Below are 22,643 nucleotides of genomic sequence, written 5' to 3'. Positions count from 1 at the left end.
TCTAGTTCCATAATGTTTTTTTATGGATGGGTGCCCAAAACTGTACTCCATATTCAAGGTGTGGTCTTACCTTCCATTTCCATTCATTCCCCATTTAATGCAAGATAAGATATTTTTTGCCTTTGCGGCTTCTGCCTGACATTGGGCACTATTGCTAAAACTGCTGTCTACAAGCACTCCTAAATCCTTCTCTCTCAAGGATTCACCTAATCTTTTCCCATTTCATTTGTAACTCGCCTGTTTATAAAAAAAAGTGTCACTGCCATTAGCACACTTTTGTCCTAGTAAGGATAACCCATTTAAATTATACAAGTTTGAGGCCTTTTTAAACACTTTGCTTAAAGGGGCAGTTTCACAAAGCCAGGCAATACATAACAGTTTCTGAAGAATTGAATAATCGTATTGGCTTCCTTAAACAAATCTATCCGTGCTAAAAGAAAAGATGTGGCTGATTCTGTTTCAAATTGCAGGTCTTGGGGAGTTATTTTTTTTCTTTTCCATCAACCAAGTGTTTCCTTACCATTAAAAAAAAAAGAGAGGAGGGAGATTTTGCTTGTGCATCAATCACCCTTAGGCTGCGTCCAGGGTGGCGCTGAGCTGGTGCAGGTGCTCACGCTGGCCACGATGAGACACATTGCAACAATGTGTGTTGTGTGAAAAAGAATAAGTGTGCAACCCAAAAAACAACTTAAATGTGTTAAAAGACTATGTCTATCAGTGAAACAACAATGTTTATCAACCCCTATATCATATTAGACTGTGCATATAATATTAGACACAACCCTACTGTGAGGAGAAAGTGAACAAATATATATATATGTCATAGGGCTGTTAAGGAGGCATAAAAGGTACCATAAAATCAAAGAATAATCCTACGCGTTTCGTAGCTATGAGGTGCTACTTCTTCAGGGATCCCTGAAAAGGGGGGGACACGAAACTGGGGGACACAAAACGGGGATGACACAAAACGGGGGGGGGGGGCACAAAACGGGGGGGGGCACGAAACGGGGGACGGCACGAAAAAGCTTTCAAATGTTCAGTTCGTTTTTAGCCCCACATCCTCATTGATGTCAACTTCACTGGGGCCACTGATGCGGGAGGCACTTATTTACCAGGATCAGTGTCTCACTGCATGCTCTTCAGACACAAACATACTGTATATACATTGCCTGAACAACCATAATATATATACACGGCAGCAGAGTGGGAAGCCCCCGCAGGAACGCTGCTTTCCCATTCATATACAATCAGATGAAGGGGGGGGGGGATCGGTGCGAGGGTGGGTCGGTGTGAGGGGGGGTGGGTGTGGGTGTTGGGTGGTGCGGGTCCCATGCACCTACTCCGCCGAGGTCTCTGTGGGCATCAAATCATTCTGTAGCGACACGAAACGGGGGGGGAACATGAAACTGAAAACAAAGTGGTGGGGGGGTAAAACGAAGTGGTGGGGGGGCAAACGGAGTGAGGGGGTGGGGAGAGAGGGGAAAGGAGAGGAGGGAGAGAGAGGAGGGAACGGGGAGAAGGAGGAGGGAAGGGGGGAGAGAGAGGAGGGAAGGGGGGGAGAGAGAGGAGGGAAGGGGGGGAGAGAGAGGAGGGAAGGGGGGAGAGAGAGAAGGGAAGGGGGGAGAGAGGAGGGAAAGGGGGAGAGAGGAGGGAAAGGGGGGAGAGAGAGGGGAGGGTCAGGGAGAGAGAGGGGGAGGGTCGGGGAGAGAGAGGGGGGAGAGAGCGCAGGGGGAGGGGGGAGAGAGAGCGCGGTGGGAGGAGGAGAGAGAGAGCGCGGGGGGAGAGACCAATGGGGGAGAGAGAGAGATGGGGGAGAGAGGGGGAGGAGGGGGGAGCCGAGAGGGGGGGAGGTGGGGAGAGAGAGGGGGAGGGGAGGAGAGAGAGGGGGAGGGGGGAGAGAGAGCAGGGGGATAGAAAGAGAGGGAAGGGAGGGGGAGAGAGGGAATATATATTATATATATATACAGCTCAACCCCCTTTTAACGCTGTACTTGGGTTCCAAAGAATCACAATTGCGTTGTAAGCGGATCGCGTTAAAAATAATGTACAATTGTATGCATTGTACAATAAAGTATTTAAGATACCAATAATCGTGTTGTAAAGTATTCCTAAATACGAAAATTGGAAGCCGCGCTTGCATCGCGTTATAAGCGGATTCACGTTGTAATGGATCGCGTTATAACGGGGTTGAGCTGTATATATAGATATATATGGATATATATATGTGAAAAAAGAAGAAAAAAACAGGCGCACACCTAGTGCACTTAACGGAATAACATATAATTTATGAAACTTAAAATCAAGCAAATGCCCACTCACAAAAGTACTGTATAAATAAGCAGGTATGAGATTGGCTCTCATGTGCCAGCAACGCCGTCCGATTTGAAGTAATAGCGTCCTCCCGTGTCGCTCCTTCGTGTAACCGGATGGCCAGAAGTGAAGTCCTTCCAATTCGGTGTTCAGTGTATGGAGTCCCTCCGGGAACCAGCAGCTCAAAGATTCTTGTGCCCGGCAAACAGTATCACGGAGAACAGGAACCAGCGTCGCACTACCAGCAGTACCAAAGTTCATAGACAAGTGACGGCCTCAGTTAGACCACGCCCTACGCGTTTCGTCATCTCTGATGACTTCATCAGGGGTTACCCAGTAGACGCCCCTTCACAGTATTGATAGGAGGTACTTGCAAACATTAAATAAATAACAAATTTACGATTAACCAATTTAAACAATTTCAATCACAATCACATTGTGTTATGAGGACCCAATTGAGCTATTAAGAATAAGTCCAAAACAGGACACAATAGGATATTGCATTTGGATTTTGATGAAAGACTTTTACCAATGAATGAACTATTTTTAATCATCAATTAATTTGACAGCTGTTGATTCTCAATCACAATTGAGGATTTCAATTACAATTGAGAAATAGGGAATTTAAAAGAGGAATAGGGAATTTGAAAAGAATAGATGTATAATACAATGAATATATAAAGTAATTCTTACAATACCTGCATTATCCATAAATTCAATGTATATCATAAAACTTGATTGGTAACCAGAATCTAAATAACATCAGGTGTTTCTATTTAATAGGACCCATAACTGTTCAGAATCTGGAGAAGAAATTTAACTTATATCTATATAAGCACTGTAATGGTAGTATATTTAGCTCAACAATGATATGCCACATAAATGAACCATATTTTTCTAACCCATAAAGTACACATAATAAGCATACCCAATGTTACAACGTATAACCCTCAGTGTGAATACCAGGTTTATTGATTCCAATGGGGAGCCAGAGGAGCAGCAGCAGATGATTTTGAAGCAAGAACAGAAGAAAAACATGGCTTGCCTATATAGTGTATGGTGCAAATAATGTGTATGTATATATAATTGTATATATTAAATAAAAAATAATATATGTATGTGTTAATAATTAAATCTATTATGTGCTGTTATAACTAATAATTATTATGAAAATATATTATGTGTAACTGTGATAATAGAATTAATAGATAATAGAATTAACGATATCTCTAAATGTGTGATGTGTGAAAAATTAATATGTGAAAAGTGATGTATGTGAATGTGATTAATATTATAAAATATATGTTTGAACTAATTAATATCTACATTTGTACTAAATCTGATTATTATGTGTTTAAAATAAAATTAAAATAAAATAAAATTAATTTAATATAGACCATTTGTGAACAAAAACCAGATACATTAATATAGATGATAATAATACCATCCCATAGATTAACCACTAATATCCTTTTTATGTTACAATAGTGAAATTGATTTTTGAATAAACATAAGTATAGGGTATATATATAAACAAAGACCCTTAATGACCAGACATATGACCATAGCCCGCAGGGAATGCATAAGCATTCAACCCAGACCTCCGGAAGAACACCCATTATTTTGAGTGATCACACTATGGTACTTATGTCAATGTGGTCATTGTGTCCCTTTGGGTAGGTGGTATCTAAAATGTACATCCAATATGTTTCTCTTGTACATAGTCTTTGGAAACGATCCCCTCCCATATATGAAGGGGGAATGAACTCTATGCCCATAACTGATAAGGATTTTGGATGCATTCCCTCCGGGCTACGGTCATATGTCTGGTCATTAAGGGTCTTTGTTTATATATATATATACCATATACTTATGTTTATTCAAAAATCAATTTCACTATTGTAACATAAAAAGGATATTGGTGGTTAATCTATGGGATGGTATTATTATCATCTATATTAATGTATCTGGTTTTTGTTCACAAATGGTCTATATTAAATTAATTTTATTTTAAACACATAATAATCACATTTAGTACACATGTAGATATTAATTAGTTCAAACATATATTTTATAATATTAATCACATTCACATACATCACTTTTCACATATTAATTTTTCACACATCACACATTTAGAGATATCGTTAATTCTATTATCACAGTTACACATAATATATTTTCATAACACTATGTGATTGTGATTGAAATTGTTTAAATTGGTTAATCGTAAATTTGTTATTTATTTAATGTTTGCAAGTACCTCCCTATCAATACTGTGAAGGGGCGTCTACTGGGTAACCCCTGATGAAGTCATCAGAGATGACGAAACGCGTAGGGCGTGGTCTAACTGAGGCCGTCACTTGCCTATGAACTTTGGTACTGCTGGTAGTGCGACACTGGTTCCTGTTCTCCCGTGATACTGTTGCCGGCACAAGAATCTTTGAGCTGCTGGTTCCCGGAGGGACTCCATACACTGAACACCGAATTGGAAGGACTTCACTTCTGGCCATCCGGTTACACGAAGGAGCGACACGGGAGGACGCTATTACTTCAAATCGGACGGCGTTGCTGGCACATGAGAGCCAATCTCATACCTGCTTATTTATACAGTACTTTTGTGAGTGGGCATTTGCTTGATTTTAAGTTCCATAAATTATATGTTATTACGTTAATGCACTAGGTGTGCGCCTGTTTTTTTCTTCTTTTTTCACAGATTAATTCAGGGAGTAGTGATCCCTTTGAAACGGGCTGCAAACACCTGGATGTCATTGCTTTTGGAACGGGACTTTGTTTTTTCAGAGGTTTTTTAAAGTTTTTTTATTCATTCAATTTTGAAGAATTTTTCAATTGCATTTATACATTTTGAGTTTTATTATTGTTTATATTTTTTATCTTTTTTTATCTTTATTAAATAGTATTGTGTTTATTTAAACAATATATGTACTACCCCAGCGTTTCCCAAATGGTGGGTTGCGACCCGGCACCGGGCCACGGCACCAAAATTGCCGGGTCGCAGCGAGGCTGGCCGCGCGGTGTCTCCCGTCCTCCCCACTCAAATAAAAAAATGGCGGCGATTCCCCCCGCCGTCCCGCGCGCATGCGCAGGGCCCGCTCCCTTCCTCCCCCCCGCTCCTAACATGGGACGGAGGAGGAAGTACCAGCTCCTCTGCGGCCCACACGTTAATTGGGACGGAGGGGGAAGTACAAGCTCCTACTGCGGCCTGCTTCCCCCCGCGGCCAGCTTCCCAAGCTCACCTCCCATGGCACCCCCTCCGAGCCCATCTCCCATGCCCCCAAACACCCCTCCCATCCCGGGCAGCAGGGGATATTGGGGGCAGCAGGGGATATCGGGGGCAGCAGGGGAAAGCGTCCGGTGGCAAGGTAAGTCACCCCACCCAGTCACTGTCACCCAGTGATTCTCTCCCACCCAGTCACTGTCTCCCACCCACCCAGTCACTGTCACCCACCCAGTCATTGCCTCCCACCCAAGTGTCCCTGCCCCCCCATCCCACCCACCCAGTCCCTGGCCCCCTCCTCCCACCCACCCAGTCCCTGGCCCCCTCCACCCAACCACCCAGTCTTTGGCCCCCTTCACCCACCCAGTCCCCAAAGTCCCTGGCCCCCTCCTCCCACCCACCCACCTTCCTCCCATGGCCCCCTCCAACCCAGTCCCTGGCCCCCTCATGCCCACCCAACCACCCACCCAGTCCCTGGCCCCCTCCAAACCTAGTCCCAGGCCCCCTCCTCCCACCCAGTCCCTGGCCCCCTCCTCCCAAGTCCCTGGCCCCCTCCTCCCAAATGTCCCTGGCCCCCTCCTCCCACCCACCCACTCACCCACCCAGTCCCTGGCACCCTCCTAAATCCCTGGCCCCCTAATCCCAATGTCCCTGGCCCCCTCCTCCCACCCACCCAGTCCCTGGCCCCCTCCTCCCAAAGTCCATGGCCCCCTCCAATGTCCCTGGCCCCCTCCTCCCACCCACGCAGCCAGTCTCTGGCCCCCTCCTAACAAGTGTCCCTGGCCACCCAGTCCCTGGCCCCCTTCTCCCACCCACCCACCCAGTCCCTGGCCCCCTTCTCCCTCCCAAATCCCACCCACCCAGTCCCTGGCCCCCTAGTCCCACCCACCCACCCACCCAGTCCCTGGCCCCCTCCTCCCAAAATGTCCCTGGCCCCCTCCTCCCACCCACCCACTCACCCACCCAGTCCCTGGCACCCTCCTAAGTCATTGGCCCCCTAATCCCACCCACCCACCCAGTCCCTGGCCCCCTCCTCCCAAAGTCCCTGGCCCCCTCCAATGTCCCGGGCCCCCTCCTCCCACCCACCGACCCAGTCTCTGGCCCCCTCCTAACACCCACCCACCTACCCAGTCCCTGGCCCCCTCCTCCCACCCACCCGCCCAGTCCCTGGCCCCCTCCTCCCACCCACCCGCCCAGTCCCTGGCCCCCTTCTCCCTCCCAAGTCCCACCCACCCAGTCCCTGGCCCCCTCCTCCCACCCAGTCCCTGACCCCCTCCTCCCACCCACCCAGTCCCCCTCCAAACCACCCACCCACCCACCGAGTCCCTGGCCCCCTCCTCCCAAACACCCACCCACCCAGTCCCTGGCCCCCTCCTCCCAAAGTCCTTGGCCCCCTCCTACCAAGTGTCCCTGGCCCCCTCCTCCCAACCACCCACCCACCCAGTCCCTGGCCCCCTCCTCCCAAGTCCCTGGCCCCCTCCTCCCACCCACCCACCCACCCACCCAGTCCCTGGCCCCCTCCACCCACCCACCCAGTCCCTGGCCCCTCCTCCCATAGTCCCTGGCCCCCTCCGACCCCAGTCCCTGGCCCCCTCCAACCCAGTCCCTGGCCCCCTCCTCCCACCAACCCACCCACCCAGTCCCTGGCCCCCTCCTCCAATAGTCCCTGGCCCCCTTCTCCCAAGTCCCTGGCCCCCTCCTCCCAAACCACCCACCCACCAGGTCCCTGGTCCCCTCCTCCCACCCACCCACCCAGTCCCTGGCCCCCTCCTCCCATAGTCCCTGGCCCCCTCCTCCCAAAACCCAGTCCCTTGCCCCCTCCTCCTGCCCCCCCACCCAGTCCCTGGCCCCCTCCTCCCATAGTCCCTGGCCCCCTCCTCCCAAAACCCAGTCCCTGGCCCCCTCCTCCCAAAAGTCCCTGGCCCCCTCCTATGTCCCTGGCCCCTCCTACCCAGTCCCTGGCCCCCTCCAAGTCCCTGGCCCCCTCCTAGGGTCCCTGGCCCCCTCCTCCCTGGCTCCCTCCTCCCTCCCACCCAGTCCCTGGCCCCCTCCTGAGGTCCCTGGCCCCCTCCTCCCACCCACCCACCCAGTCCCTGGCCCCCTCCTCCCACCCACCCAGTCCCTGGCCCCCTCCAAAGTCCCTGGCCCCCTCCAAAGTCCCTGGCCCCCTCTGTCTGTGTGTAGTAGTGTCTGTATCAGTGTGTGTGTGTGTGTGTGTGTAGCAGTGTCTCTGTGTGGCTGCGTGTGTGTCAGTGGCTACGTGTGTGTATCAGTGCGTGTCTGTCAGTGGCTGCGTGTCTGTCAGTGGCTGCGTGTCTGTCAGTGGCTGCGTGTGTGTGTGTGTATCAGTGGCTGTGTGTGTTTGTGTGTGTGTGTGTGTATTAATGGCTGTGTGTGTGTCTGTGCAGGCCCTATAGGCCAGTATAGGCGATAACATTTTTAGTGGGTCACGAAGGAGAAGTTCAAAAATAACCGGGTCACAGAAAAAAAAGTTTGGGAAACCCTGTACTACCCTATCTCCTTTGAGATTACAGGTTTTTAGTATTGCCATTGGCCATCATTAAACCACCCCAATAGACGAATTCATGGTAGGGTTAATCAGTTCTTCATTTTATTAGCTTGTGTTCAGGTTATATTAGAGGCGCTACTTCATTGCTTTTTGTTTCTTTGGCCTCGTTCAGGGTGCTGGCTTCGGAGGGAGGGCGTGCTGCCGTGCGAGTTGCCGTGGGACACAATGTATTCAAATTGAATACTGGTTGTCAGGGTTACAGCTGCCCTGTCTTCGAAGTACGGAGTTGACGCTGGCTACAGTTTCAATAAACAAAAAAAACGTTTTTTGAAGTTGCAGCAGCGTCACTGGGACCTCGGCAGCCAATGAAATCATTCTTGAGAATGATTTCAAGGCTGCAACTTGGATCCCTAAGCTGCCGTGTGTAGCCCCCTCCCCGCCTCCTCAACTCCTGAAAAAGTCTGCTGGGAGGATGAACACACATCGCCCTCCCTCCCGAACGCCCGCCCTCCAACTCCTGCCTCTGGCACTCTGAACGAGGCCTTTTGGATATATATATGTTACTGCAATAGATGCCCCCCCCCCGCGTCCCACTGACACGCCCTCCCTTCCCACTGACACGCCCTCCCCGTCCCACTGACACGCCCCCCCCGCTCGCAAATTTCTTCTAGCAGGACAAGATTGATCTCCTGCTTACATGCACGTGACGTCACTGTGCATGAGCGCCTGCTCGCTCGCTCTGCTCTTAATAAGCTGAGGCCTTCCACATTACACGGCTTTCTCAGCACAGCCTCGGTTAAAGAAGTGCATAGCCAGTAACCCTACTCACAGACAGCTGTTTCAACTTTTTGGGCCCCATCAGTAGGAGGCTGGTTATACTGGCTTTGCAATGTGAAGCTGGAAGTGGCTGCAGACACAAAATAACATATGGTTAGTAAAAAAGTGACAAAAAGCCTCCACCATGCAACAAATAAAAATGCCACTTGTGGGCACATTCCCATGTCTCAGACAGGTCTGCAACCCTAATTTTCCCTATTGTCTCCCAGCTAGGGATTCTGGGTAATGACGTGCAAATGAGCACTTTAAAAAAAAAACCTCTCCTAATATACCTTTATTTACAGTACCTAAGGTTTTGGTGTTGTTTTGTTTTTATTTACTTGATAAAATGAAGAAGCTTTTATTACCACATCAGCTAAAAATGCTTGCATTTCCAGTAAATAATCATCAAAGAGAGAGAGGGATTCACCGATCGTAGAAGAAACGAATGACGATTTTTCTCCACTTGTATTCCTCATTGTTGCAGACATTACACATATTCAATGAAAGCTTCCGTTTTTACTACTATATCCATGTTAGGGTGACTATTACAGCATGTTCTTCTGAATGTTTGGGATACTTTCATAGACTGGGACATGTTAAAGAAGCAGTCTCTGTGTGTCCCCCGTCCCACCCACAAGACCCTAATTTGTTTTTACCAGGATGGAAAGCAGGGGATTGCCAGAGCTCAACTACATTAATTTGAGGGGACCCCCTGGTTCCTGAGATACTAACTGGTAAAGGTAGGCCTGGTACTTCCTGGTCTGTAAAGTCCCTGCGTCACACCATAATGTTTCCCCAGGAAGGGACGGTACTGGCGCAAGCTTTAGCGGGATCTTGGGAAGCAGAGTGTCCCCAGAGCTGAAAATAGTGTTTCAAGCTCTGGGGACTCCCCTGCTTTCCATCCAGGTAAAAAAAAAGGGGGAGGGTTGAAAAAATAAATAAAAGGAATGGCTCTTTCAAGTGGATTTTTTTTCTAACATTCGTCTCTTTCTAGACTTTCAAGCTCTGGGTTTGAAGAAAGGGATGTTTTTTAATCCGGACCCATACCTGAAAATCTCCATCCAGCCTGGAAAACACAGCATATTTCCAGCTCTGCCTCACCACGGACAGGAAAAGAGATCGAAGATCATATGCAACACTGTCAATCCTATCTGGAAAAGAGAGGTAAACAGATTTCCATGGGCAAATAACTTGGTGAATTGAGACCATTCAGTGCTGGTGGAAAAGTCGCAAAGATATGAAACGTACCCATATTCTGTCAACAGCGAACATCTTACTTACTGTAGGCCTACAGTCACCAAACGTCCTGAAATGAGAGTTCATTCAGCTACCGTTAAAAATGAATGGCCACGCGTTAAAATGTACGACATACAAATTATTTATAAATAGGTTGCATGAAGAAAAATGCATTATCCGTTCAGCAAATAACTGAAGCAAAACAGTTAACTCATAGAAACCTACATTAATGCTTCGTGATATGGGAGATATTGTATTAGGGTTCTACCATAAGGGAAAGTAATATGATATCTTACAAAAACCCTAAATTATTTAACACCATTGATGCCTGTGGCTACTAATACATTGCAAAGGAATGCCTTCAGGCTATTGGGGTTACAATAGCATCACGTGAAGTAAGGGAGTTTGTAACCTATGAAATGATTGCACTCACTATATGAAGCATGTCAGCTTGTAACTGCAGTACAGTATGTGCTGGACACAGGAGCTGTGTGGTTTGAAACGTCGTGCTATTCTTTCACCTTGTTGGATAAACTGTTTTTAAGTTTATACCTGGAGAGGAAGATGGACTTTCATTTTTTTCGTATACATAATTTTGAACTGGTGTGGTTTCCGAGGTTCGGCTGCCGGCAACCCATTAAGATAAGTTGTGACTGCTTTGTTCTATAGTAGCTTTGTCTATGTGATCTCTTTTTAACTCTTTGAGTACCCCAATACTTGGTTTGATATATATATATATATATATATACATACACGTTTTAAGGTATGGTGGGTGAAAAAGGCAACAAGAAACCTCCACCGTATTGCATACTGTATATAGATAATTAACCGTTTTATATCATCTGACCACTGGGTGGCACTATAGTACCAATATTTGCAGGTTGTGATTTGTCCAACATAACCTTTCTTTCCAGTTGGTATCCAATATCTATGAAGATTTTCAACACTTTTCCATAAGTAAGCTCACAGCTTGCTATAAATCTATGTTTCCAAGGAAGGACTAATATAGTTTCAAAAGCAGTGTTTTTCAACAGGGGTTCCCTGCAATTTTCAGGTCTTTCTAAAAATGGTATCAAATACAAAATAATTTACCATGCATCTGATCACCTTTGCAAAGGTTTCTCAAAGAACAATATCTTCCCTCAATCAGTTCCCATATACCATCTGTCACGGATAGCACACAAGTGAGCACGTAACAGATATGCAACGAGGGTTAATACACACTCAAGCCAACTCACCTTCCTTCTCTGCAAAGTACGTTCAATTAGTTAATATCTACCCCTTACTCGATTGCAATCACCCACCCACCACCCAAGAAATATGCAAAAATATGTCATTAGATATCTCTGCTAAGGTCCCAAGCCCCTGTTTATTAAAGAAAAAAATATGCCCTTTACACAAAAATCTGTAGTAACAAAATCTGTCTGAAAGGGCAAATACTCACTACAAAGCATGCAAACAGTTCATTCAGTGCCCAACGTAATTTTTATTAAAGATATATATATATATATATATAGAACGGTATCATCTATTTATTTTTTGATTATTGAAGCTCGGCTAACACGGTACTGATACCTCTACACACATATATATATATATATATATATATATATATATATATATATATATATATATATATATATGTAACAAAGAAAAAAGCTGCGCCTCTAAAGAACATATACAATAAATATATATATATATGCTATAACAATATGATGTAAATATGGATGAATATCTTAATTATATAAGCAATATATACACATATATGATATTGTGGACCTATAATAGTATCAGGCCCACAAAAACATGAACAATAGTATATAAAAAAAAAAAAGCAAAAAAGGATAAACCAGTCCTCAAATAGTCCAATGAATGGTACAGGTGCTGGTATGCAGGGTCTCCGGCAGCTCTCAATATGGACCAACCACGTCCACAAGATATCTAAAAAGGAAAAAAGAGGAGAGAGCGCACGCCCATAGCGTATAAAAGTATTTAATGAGGGGGAGGGGGGAGAGAGGGGGGTAAAAAACGCACTTACAAAAATGCAATAAAATCAAGCATATGTGATATATAATAATCACCACCATCCGGTTTTTCTCTAGACTCTTGGGGCAGTCCCAGGCTCCGTTGGTAAGGGAGCAACGTCACAGCAGATTCCCAGGGCTGGTAACACCATCCGGTTAGACTGCAGACTTTTGGGGCCGTCCCAGGCTCCGTTGGCAGTGGAGCAGACTCCCAGCAAATTCACAAGGCAGGTGTGCTGTATAATAGTCCAAGAAAGAGGTCCCGTAATATTGGTGCCTATAGCACTCGCGCCTGGATCAATACGCTCCAGCGCTTAGTGTAGACTCCAATGTCTGGGCGTCTGACGTCACGACGCTCCCTGACGCGTTTCGTCAGTCACGGCTAACTTTCTCCCCCCTCCCCCTCATTAAAACTATTATACGCTATGGGCGTGCGCTCTCTCCTCTTTTTTCTTTTTTAGATATATATATATATATATATATATATATACATATATATATATACAATAGGGGTCTGCGCTCGTGTGTGGAACGCCAGAAGTATAGGATATATAAAATCAATTAAACCGGTAATAAATCATAGATACATCAACATAATATTAATGAATTAATATAATGATATACCAATGCAATATATCCTAAATAATGAAATTAATTAATATACCAAAAATGCACTGTGAATGTCCAATATAAGAAAATAAAAAGCTAAAAACATACAATTATACAAAAAAAAAATTTCCCCCCTCCCCCTCATTAAAACTATTATACGCTATGGGCGTGCGCTCTCTCCTCTTTTTTCTTTTTTAGATATATATATATATATATATATACATATATATATAGTCAGGTATGGAGATTAGCACTCACGTTTTGATGCAGGAGGCAGATGCTTGTCCTATAGGTAGTATGTAGACATATGTTGACCAGGAGATCCTGATAGCCAAAAGAAGACAGCACACTGCAATGTTGATATCAAAAAAGTGTATTACGTGACACAGGGCCGCCAACGTTTCGGTCCTCTCAACGGGACCTTCCTCAGGGCAGTGCCGAAACGTTGGCGGCCCTGTGTCACGTAATACACTTTTTTGATATCAACATTGCAGTGTGCTGTCTTCTTTTGGCTATCAGGGTCTCCTGGTCACCATATGTCTACATATATATATATATATATATATGAACAAAAAACAAACAAAAGCGCAAGCTCCATAGCACGTAACTGAGTAAAAAATAAGTGGAAAAGAAGTTATATCAGTGGCGCTCAACACTGTAATGATCAAAGCAATTCTAATAGATATTATAAAATATATATTATAAAATATACAACCAGAGCCACGGAAATCGCCCGTCCGATTGGATGCTCCACGTGGTAAGGGTGAACATGTAAATATACAAAGAAATCAAATCATAGCATAATACTGTAAAACATACACATACATAAACAAACAACACTTAACAGACGCTGAGAACAACAGGTAACTACTCACAATGGCATTTAATATGGCATATCAATAATATCATAAAATACACTTATTACACATAAAATAGTACATAAAAACATATATTAGGTTCAGGCAAGATTCTCCAACTCGGGTGGGGGTACCTGCTTACCGAAAACAGGATGTAATCAGGCAATGGATAATTCAAAGAGTATCCCCTCTTATGGATAGCTGCTGCTGCTGCTGCTGCTGCTGCTGCTGCTGTTGTTAACACCTGGGCTCAGACGAGGAGTCTCTTATGGGCAGGGACAGGTTTTTCCAGCTAGCTGCGTCTGCCTCAGTCCTCTCCCAGCACTGCAGAAGCTCCAGGACCACACACACAGATACTTCCTGGTCTGCCCGGGCCACGTGCACCAAACACAGCAATGCTGAAATGTTGGATATTCCTACGCCAGCATGTGATTTACCACAGCTCACAGCTCACAGCTCCCAGCTTCGGAAGGGTACAGCACTCACACCCGAGTAGTAGGGACCTCACAGAACCACCCTACGCGTTTCGAAAGTCTTGCTTTCTTCCTCAGGGGTAAAAAGTAAGGTACATTTATTTAAAAGATCAGCAACCCATAAGAATGTGCACTTACAGGATTTTAAACAGAACCATTCGTGGGAGAGAAATCTCTATTGTGGTCATCTGCGGTGGTAGGGTGAGTCCCAGGTTTGCAGAGTGGATGTAAACAGCCCAGGTTCACCATGAACTCCTATCGCAAATTGGCAGCCAGATAAAAAGGTATCCAATGCCTGCAAGGCCTTTGCTCCCTCATACAATGGTTGCTAGCACTTGAAATTACCGCCATCCGGAGCGCAGGGAAGCCAGGGACTCCAAATACACCAACATGAACGCGATGACGTCACAGCTCTACGCGTTTCGTCACACTGCAGCGACTTCGTCAGGAGTCATCTATATATATATATATATGTACTGTTGGAAGAAATCCCACGCCATGACATGGGTATTCGAGGTATACACCGCGTGAAGTATTTCAATAATGGCCACTGCATCTTTAACAGGACTAATTATGACTTGCGCCTAAATTTGAGTGACAAATGGATATCTATCCTTGGCTACCTTCTAGACCTCAAGTGTCTGGCCTCTCTGCATGTGTCTCCTTGCAATAATTACACATATCTGAACGTTATACTTTAGAATCAAGGTTATCATCGGATAGTCTTATTTTTAATTAATTTACCCAACTAAGGCGTAACCTGTGTGTCACCTCGCTCTGGGATGTGCCAGTAATCCTTCAAGAACATTTAGTTTTCTTTGAGGCTGACAGAATAGTATCTGGCTATCGTTTATTGCCTTCTAAACTACACATATGTCACTTTTAATGATGCCACCCCTCCCCAAATAAGTCCTCTTTGAAGACCAGCACAGACCCAGGAAAAGTCTTGACCTGTCAGAAATCCAATATATTGTATTTTTAAAATCAAACAGTGGCTACATTAACCCTTAAAGTGCCAGATTGATTAAAATACATAATATGTCCTGATAGTATTATGCCAAATGCAATGAAATAATCTTTCTATTGGACTAGCCGCTATGTTAGGTACAGAAAATAGGCGTGTGCATACAGTAGTACCAGAGATACCTCACCAATAAAAGACACCATGTGCAATAGAAATCATACCCCAGTTGGGAGTAGTCCTCCAAAGTAGCGTTTCCAAAATGCTGTGCTTTGTACATGAAGCCCTACAATAAATACATTAATGTCCATATTTACTAAGCAGTGAATTTACATAAGACACCTTCGAGCTTTGAAAGACAACACCTTGCAGTCTATTCTTTTGAATGGGCTGTCGGAGAGGTGTTTTTTGTTTTTTTAAACCTTACCTTAAGGATAACCAATGCACCTACTCACAGGTGAATGCACTTAGTACATAAGTTGAAAAAAGACATGCGTCCATCAAGTTCAACCTATGCTAAATTTAGACAGATAATTTATCCTATATCCGTTCTTACAGTATATTGATACAGAGGAAGTATTCTGGAAGCTAGAGGATCACGTGGTTATGTCTTAGCTCAGATAGTGCCAACTCGCCCTCTTTCCTAAGCACGACAAGATCTGTTTCTTTTCTTGGTTTTATTGAGGGAAAACAGGATAAGGTACAGTCTCTTGTGTAGAGGTGTAGGTGTCTCTGTGTGTGCTCAGTGATTAAGGGAGGTGAAAAGATTCTCCTTCAGCACCATTACAGGGTTTACAGAGAGGTACTCACGAATCCAGGGGAAATGGTGGAAAGGATGAAGCAGTGTATGCTGGGTGTAAGATAGTCTGGGGACAGACCATCTGTGGGCAGAACAGAGGGGGAGACAGCAGACTAACCCATTTGGGAGAAAGGCTGGGGCTGCCATGGCAACTCACAGGAGTGCCTGGAGAAGCTGCAACATGTAGCAAAATGTAGCATCTTAATGCAGCAAACTGCTGGGAAGGGGGAAATGGCTCTGTATTATCACACAAGCATTGGAGTTGCATGTAGAACCAAATACATACAGCTGCCACTAAGCATGCTGACAAGCAGGGCTGCAAGGACAAGGGGGGGTGAGACAGAAATGCAGACAGGGGTATTCCTGTTCCATCACACTCCCCGTCTGGTATCTGTAGATACCACTATATGGTAGGCTATGTGGAACATATGTGCAATGCATACAACATAACAACATAATAATGCAAAGTCCATGTCCACATAACGAGGTGATACCGGCCGGCACCACTGGTGTTGAAATCCCTTGGCAAAGTCTTTTAGCAAAGGATATTGGATGGATGAACCGCTCCAGGTTTGCTGGTTTCACCACAATGTCTTTCTGTGAAAGTCTCTGGCACTGTTTCCTTTCGACTTTGTGAGAGAACAGTCCCTTTGACTCTGTAGCTTTCTCTACAGAGTGCATCACCTCGTGGATGTGCCAGTCATGGTAGTTTGTCATCCCATCACCTGGCGTTTGGCGGGAGGAGATGGCTTTAGGTTCCTTGCGGAAGCGGATTAATGTCCCTGGAAGACTGATCGTCAAGTCTTGTCCAGTGAGGAGGGTGACGTTCAGGGCGACTCCCTGGAGTTGAGCGCTAGGGTTGAACACTACCCGGATTTGATCAGGTTCCTGAGGGTGGTATGCCCCAGGTGATTGGAGGTACCGACATTCTCCATCTTTCTTCATTAGAAGTGCTGGCTTTGCGTGGCCGGTAAGGAATATCTTTTGGGTGAAGGCCATAAAGTTGCTTTTGATCTCCGGCTCCCTTTGTGGGTTGTGGCGGAGCGAAGTGAACCTAGAGATGGTAGGTCCTCTATTGTTCGGGAGGCATATTTTTGGTGAACGGACTGGTAGCGGAGTCACCCAACTGCTTAGTCCGTCTTTAGAGAGCTCCTTGACTGTTAACTTCGGGAATCCTCTATCTTCCCTCGATGGTGTTTGCTTGTCATCGTCCCTTGTTGTCTGGAACGCTGTGCACCGTAGTTCATCGGTACATTTCTCTTGCACGAGAACATCTCCGCGCGGCTTGGTGAAACGCTTTTGTGTTTCTTTGTCAACTGCCATCGGGAGGTTATTGTCTCCCCGGACGTAACGAAAAACAGTCTCTTTTGCCCTAGTAAATCCCTTTGTGCAATGTTTCTGTGGCTGTCTCTTTTTAGACGTGTGAGAGGACAGTCTTTTTGACACTGCGGCTTCACCTGTGGGGCGCAATCTTTTGCGGCTATGCCAGCCGTGGCGGCTGGTTGCTTTGACGCTTGATACTCTATGGAGAGAAACAACTGTACACTTTTGTCGTGCCATTGCTCGCGAGAGAACTGTTTGATCGTTTATTGTTTTTTGGACGATCCCTTTGTCGGTCACCTTTGGGCGGTTACTTTCTTCCTTGGGTGGAATCGACTCCTCATCCTTAGCTGTCTGGACTGCTTAGCATCCTAAGCCATTGTCGCATCCCATCGGCGTGAGGGTGTCTTTGTTGGTCTCAGGGGTATGACCTTGTCTTTTCTCTTCACTTGGCCCTTCGGTCACTTGGAGATGGCCAAGACATGGTTCAGAGAAAGATGTGTGTCCACATTCTGTCACCTCCATTCTGCGGGCATCGACGTAGTCTTGCCCGTGCTCTTTGTTAGTGCACGAGTTGCCCACTATCACCCATCCTAGGTCGAGTCTTTGGGCGTATGGCGCGTTGTGGGGTCCGTTGTGCTGTTTACGGACTTTATGTACTCTCATGATGTCCCTACCGAGCAGCAGCAGGATCTTGGCGTCTTGTTCCACCGGCCGGATGTGGTTGGCTATTCCTTTGAGGTGGGGGTAATGGAGTGCCACGTCTGGTGTGGGTATCTCGTCCCTGTTTGTGGCCATGTGGTTTCACTCGATGAGTGTGGGAAGGGGCATGTTCACTTTGCCGTCTATTGAACATATGGTGTAGCCATTCACTCTTCTCCCTGTGGTCTCCATTTGCCCTGCGCACGTTCTGAGAGTGTAAGGAGAAGCACCATCTTGTATGTTAAACATGTCGAAGAACTCTGACCTGACCAGTGATCGGTTGCTCTGGTCGTCGAGGATTGCGTACATCCGAATAGCCTTCTCAGGTTGTCCCTGGGGGTGCACTGCGACAAGGCATATTTTGGAGCAGGACATTTTGTCACTTTCTTTTCTGCAAACTTCAGTGCGCTGAGATGTGACGGATGTTGACTCTCCTTCTTCTTTCTCCCCGCCATGCTCTGCTATGGAGGATGGGTTCTTGAGTTGGTGGAGTGTCATCGCCTCTGGGTGTAACGCTGTCACGTGCTTGTCACTCTCGCACACTGTGCATTTGATCTCTTCCTTACAGTCCCTGGCTAGGTGAGTCGTGGAACCGCAGCACTTGAAGCAAACTCCGAATTCTCCAAGTAACCTCTTGCGTTCCTCTAGGGACTTCATCCTGAACCCAAAGCACTTGTTGAGTGGGTGTGGCTTCTTGTGTATGGGACATTCCCTGTTTGGGTCCCTTGGTTCCTTGTCTCCGGCGACCGACTGATCGGGAGTAGTTTGGGTGGTGGGAGGCACGTCCGTCCTGCGGGCCGAGACGGGTGTTTGGGGGTTACCATATCTCGTCGCTGGTCTCTCGTTCTTCAGGCTGCTCGCACTGTATGTGGTTTGCGCACCTAAGATGAAACTGGGATCGTTCCTTGTCCTTGCCGCTTCGCGGATGAAGCTCACGAAGAATGAGAATGGGGGGAAGACAACCTTTTGTATTTGGAACCTTGTGAAAGCCACCTTTCTTGGAGGTTGAAGGGTAGCTTCTCCAGGATGGGTCTCACTCCACGAGCTGAATCTAGGGCGTTGAGACCTATTAAAGAATGGTCTTTCCTTGCGAACTCCAGTTCTTGCAGCAGGTCTCCAAGATCTCGTAACTTCGAGTAGTCTTTAGTTGTGATCTTGGGGATGCTCTCGATTCTTTTGAAGAGTGAATCTTCGACTGCTTCGGGGCTGCCATAGGACTCTTCTAGCCTTTCCCACACTAGGTCAAGACCTACTTGGGGTTGATGCGCGTTTGCCGTCCGAAGTCTCTGCGCTTGCTCCCTGGATATGTTCCCCAGGAACTTGACTAACAGGTTGAGCTCTTCCCTTGCTGAGAAGTCCAAGCTGTCGATTGCGTCTTTGAACGTGAACTTCCACGTCCGGTAGTTCTCAGGGCGGTCGTCGAAGCTGATGAGTCCTGCGTGCACCAAGTCGCGCCGGATCATGTACTTGGCTATGTCTGTCAGACCTGAGACATCGGCGCGTTTGCCCCGTTCTGAGGTAGTTGCTGGGAGGGTCTGTGCGGTCGCCTCTTCCTTGGCGTGGACGCGTGATGGCTGCTGGCCAGTGTGAGGGGCTGTTTTCTCCCGCGTGGGTGTACCTGGATTACGAGCCTGTTGTGGTGCATCCGTGTGCGCTCTGGCGTGTGGATCACTGTTGCGGCTGTGGCTATCCCAGGCAGCGTGTGCCATTGACGGAGCAGCGCCTTCTCCTCGTGGTCCTAGCGAGTCTTCGTTGTCTGTGGTGTCACTCCCTCTGTGTTGAGATGGTGCGCTGGTGTTTACACTGAAGAGGCTCCTTACGTAGTCTTCAGTGCGATGGGCTGGATCCTCTGAGGCTATCCGTCTGTACGGTAGCTCCCCGCCGTCCTGTCTCGCAGCTGCTTCTAGGACTTCGGCTTGGGCTATGGCGGCAGCGGCGTCCTCTTCTTTGCTTAGAGCCTCTAGATCCGCGTCTAATTCGGCCTTTCTACGCACATTGGCAGCGGCGGTGGTAGCAGCGGCAGCGGCATTGGCGGAGGCGGCGGCGGCGACCTGCTCCTCCTCTTCTATGCGCGCCTTTTCTGCCCTTACGGCTGCCTCTCTCAGACCATATTCGGCCCTGGCACGTGCGGCCTCTGCGGTGGCTCGCGCCTTGGTAGCGCTCGCGCTTGCGCTAGACGCGTGAGATTGCACTGATCTTGCTGACCTTGATGAGTGTATGGATGTGCTTGAGCGCTGCGATGCGGTTTCCAGCAAAAGGTCTTTTCTCCTACTCTCGGCTTCCGTGATGGCGGTTTGCGCGATGCCATTACGTTCTAGGTCAATCGCCTTTTGAAGGTCGCGCTCTCGTATGCTATCTTCCGTGTTAGCTCTTGTTAGATAGGTGAAATATGCCTGTGACAGTGCTTGGTAGCGCGAGTGGTCTATCTTCAATTGAGTTATTGCCTGCTCGAGCTGTTGTACATAGTTACCAGTGCCGGCGACATTGCATATCCCAAGTGTGATGGCTTCCCAGGCCAACTCTAATTTAGCGCGGTGCGCTTCAATGTCAGTCTCATATTTTTCGCGGGCCTTTTGTGTCAGTGTGACTGTCCGTTTGGGCCTTGCGCCTGCCTGCGCCTGTTGCAGATGCGCAGCGGTCTCTGTGTCTGAGAGATCGCTTTCCTGCGTGATATCTGGTGAGGCTCTGAGTTCTGCCATGCTGTAGGTGTGTGTAGGCCTTTTGCCAGTGCGTGTGGCGTGCGGTCTTTTACCTTGTCAGCGATGGGCGTCTGTCTCAGATGATGCCGAGCGGTGTCCTGCAGCGTGCAGCGTTGGGGTAGCTGTACTTACAGGTGTCCGTTGGCTCCTCACTGTGGGGCTGAGCAGCGGGTGGACTCAGACAGAGAAAAAGTCAGTTAGGTATTGTGAGAGAAGCACTGTTTGTTGCAAGGCTGCTGTGCAGTTGCAGAGGCTGCTCTGTGTTAGCTGTGTAAGCAGCAGGCTGCTTGCAGTTTTGAGCTACTGGTGCTTCCTTTGTGTGGTGTAGAGGTTGCTCTGTATAGCTGTGTAAGCTGCTTGCTTGTACTGCTGTAGAGGCCACTCTGTATAATGGAGTCTGGAGTAGCAGCTCCTGTAAGTGTCTGTAAGGTACACGATTATCTTTTCACTATTCTGGAAGCTAGAGGATCACGTGGTTATGTCTTAGCTCAGATAGTGCCAACTCGCCCTCTTTCCTAAGCACGACAAGATCTGTTTCTTTTCTTGGTTTTATTGAGGGAAAACAGGATAAGGTACAGTCTCTTGTGTAGAGGTGTAGGTGTCTCTGTGTGTGCTCAGTGATCAAGGGAGGTGAAAAGATTCTCCTTCAGCACCATTACAGGGTTTACAGAGAGGTACTCACGAATCCAGGGAAAATGGTGGAAAGGATGAAGCAGTGTATGCTGGGTGTAAGATAGTCTGGGGACAGACCATCTGTGGGCAGAACAGAAGGGGAGACAGCAGACTAACCCATTTGGGAGAAAGGCTGGGGCTGCCATGGCAACTCACAGGAGTGCCTGGAGAAGCTGCAACATGTAGCAAAATGTAGCATCTTAATGCAGCAAACTGCTGGGAAGGGGGAAATGGCTCTGTATTATCACACAAGCATTGGAGTTGCATGTAGAACCAAATACATACAGCTGCCACTAAGCATGCTGACAAGCAGGGCTGCAAGGACAAGGGGGGGTGAGACAGAAATGCAGACAGGGGTATTCCTGTTCCATCACAGGAAGGCAAACAAACCCCAAGTGAAATATCATCCAATGATATCTCATAAGGGGGAAAATAAATTCCTTCCTGACTCCAATAATTGTCAATCAGACTATTCTCTGGATCAACATCCTTCCCATGTTTGCTTATTTGCAAAATAAGTAATATCCCTGTATACCCTTCCTTTCTAAAAATATGTCCAACATTTTTTTTAACAAAAATATTGTATCTGCCATTACAGTCTCCATGGATAATGAATTCCACATTTTAACTGCCCTCACTGTAAAGAACCTTTTCCTTTGTTGCTGGTGAAATCTCCTTTCCTCCAACCTTAAGGAATGACCCCTTCTCCTTTGTACTGCCCGTGGGATGAATAGTTATTTTGAAAGCTCCTTGTACTGTCTCCGAATATATTTTTATATAGTTATCATATCCTGTCTTCAATGCCTCTTTTCTAATGTACTTAAATCTAATTTAGCTAGCCACTCGTCATAAGTTAGATTCTCCATCCCCTTTATTAATTTGGTAGCTCTTCTCTGCACTCTCTCTAGTTCCATAATGTCTTTTCTAAGGAGTGGTGTCCAAAATTGTACTCCATATTCAAGGTGTGGTCTTACTAATGCTTTGTAAAGGGGCATAATTATGTTTACTTCCCTTCCACCCATTGCCCGTTTAATGCAAGAAAAGATCTTGTTTGCCTTGGCAGCTACTGCAAGACTTTGGGCACTATTGCTAAGCCTGCTGTCTACAAGCACTCCTAAATCCTTCTCCATCAAGGATCCCCCTAATTTATCCCCATTTAATTTGTACGTCGCCTGTTTATTTTTGTTTCCCAAATGCATAAGCTTAAATTTATCTGTATTAAACCACATTCATTTGAATATGAATCATATGTTCAGTGGTTGCCTCTGAAACCTGGTGTGGTCAGGGATCCCAGATGATGGGTTTGTAAGACACTGCTTTAAGATGTCTTCTGGCCCCAGAAGGTGTTTTATGTCATAACAACATATGGGTAAATGTTCTGTTTAATTCTACCTCTTTTTTTTTTTTTCGTGTGG

The 22,643-nt window shown here is 46.6% G+C and overlaps 1 protein-coding gene across 2 annotated transcripts in view; it reads left to right on the top strand.

The window, feature by feature from the left end:
• HECW1 (HECT, C2 and WW domain containing E3 ubiquitin protein ligase 1) overlaps window positions 1-22,643 on the top strand; it is a 331,172-nt gene that overhangs the window by 220,948 nt on the left and 87,581 nt on the right. For both annotated transcript variants that reach the window (XM_075586582.1, XM_075586583.1), the window contains one exon: window positions 9,871-10,040. In XM_075586582.1, coding sequence (XP_075442697.1) covers window positions 9,871-10,040 — 170 coding nt within the window. The remainder of the gene's footprint in view (window positions 1-9,870; window positions 10,041-22,643) is intronic.

This window comes from Ascaphus truei, chromosome 2 (genome assembly GCF_040206685.1).
Source record: "Ascaphus truei isolate aAscTru1 chromosome 2, aAscTru1.hap1, whole genome shotgun sequence".
Classification (NCBI taxonomy): domain Eukaryota; kingdom Metazoa; phylum Chordata; class Amphibia; order Anura; family Ascaphidae; genus Ascaphus; species Ascaphus truei.
The sequence above is the reverse complement of the archived record's forward strand: the minus strand, read 5'-3'. Positions and strand labels throughout refer to the sequence as shown.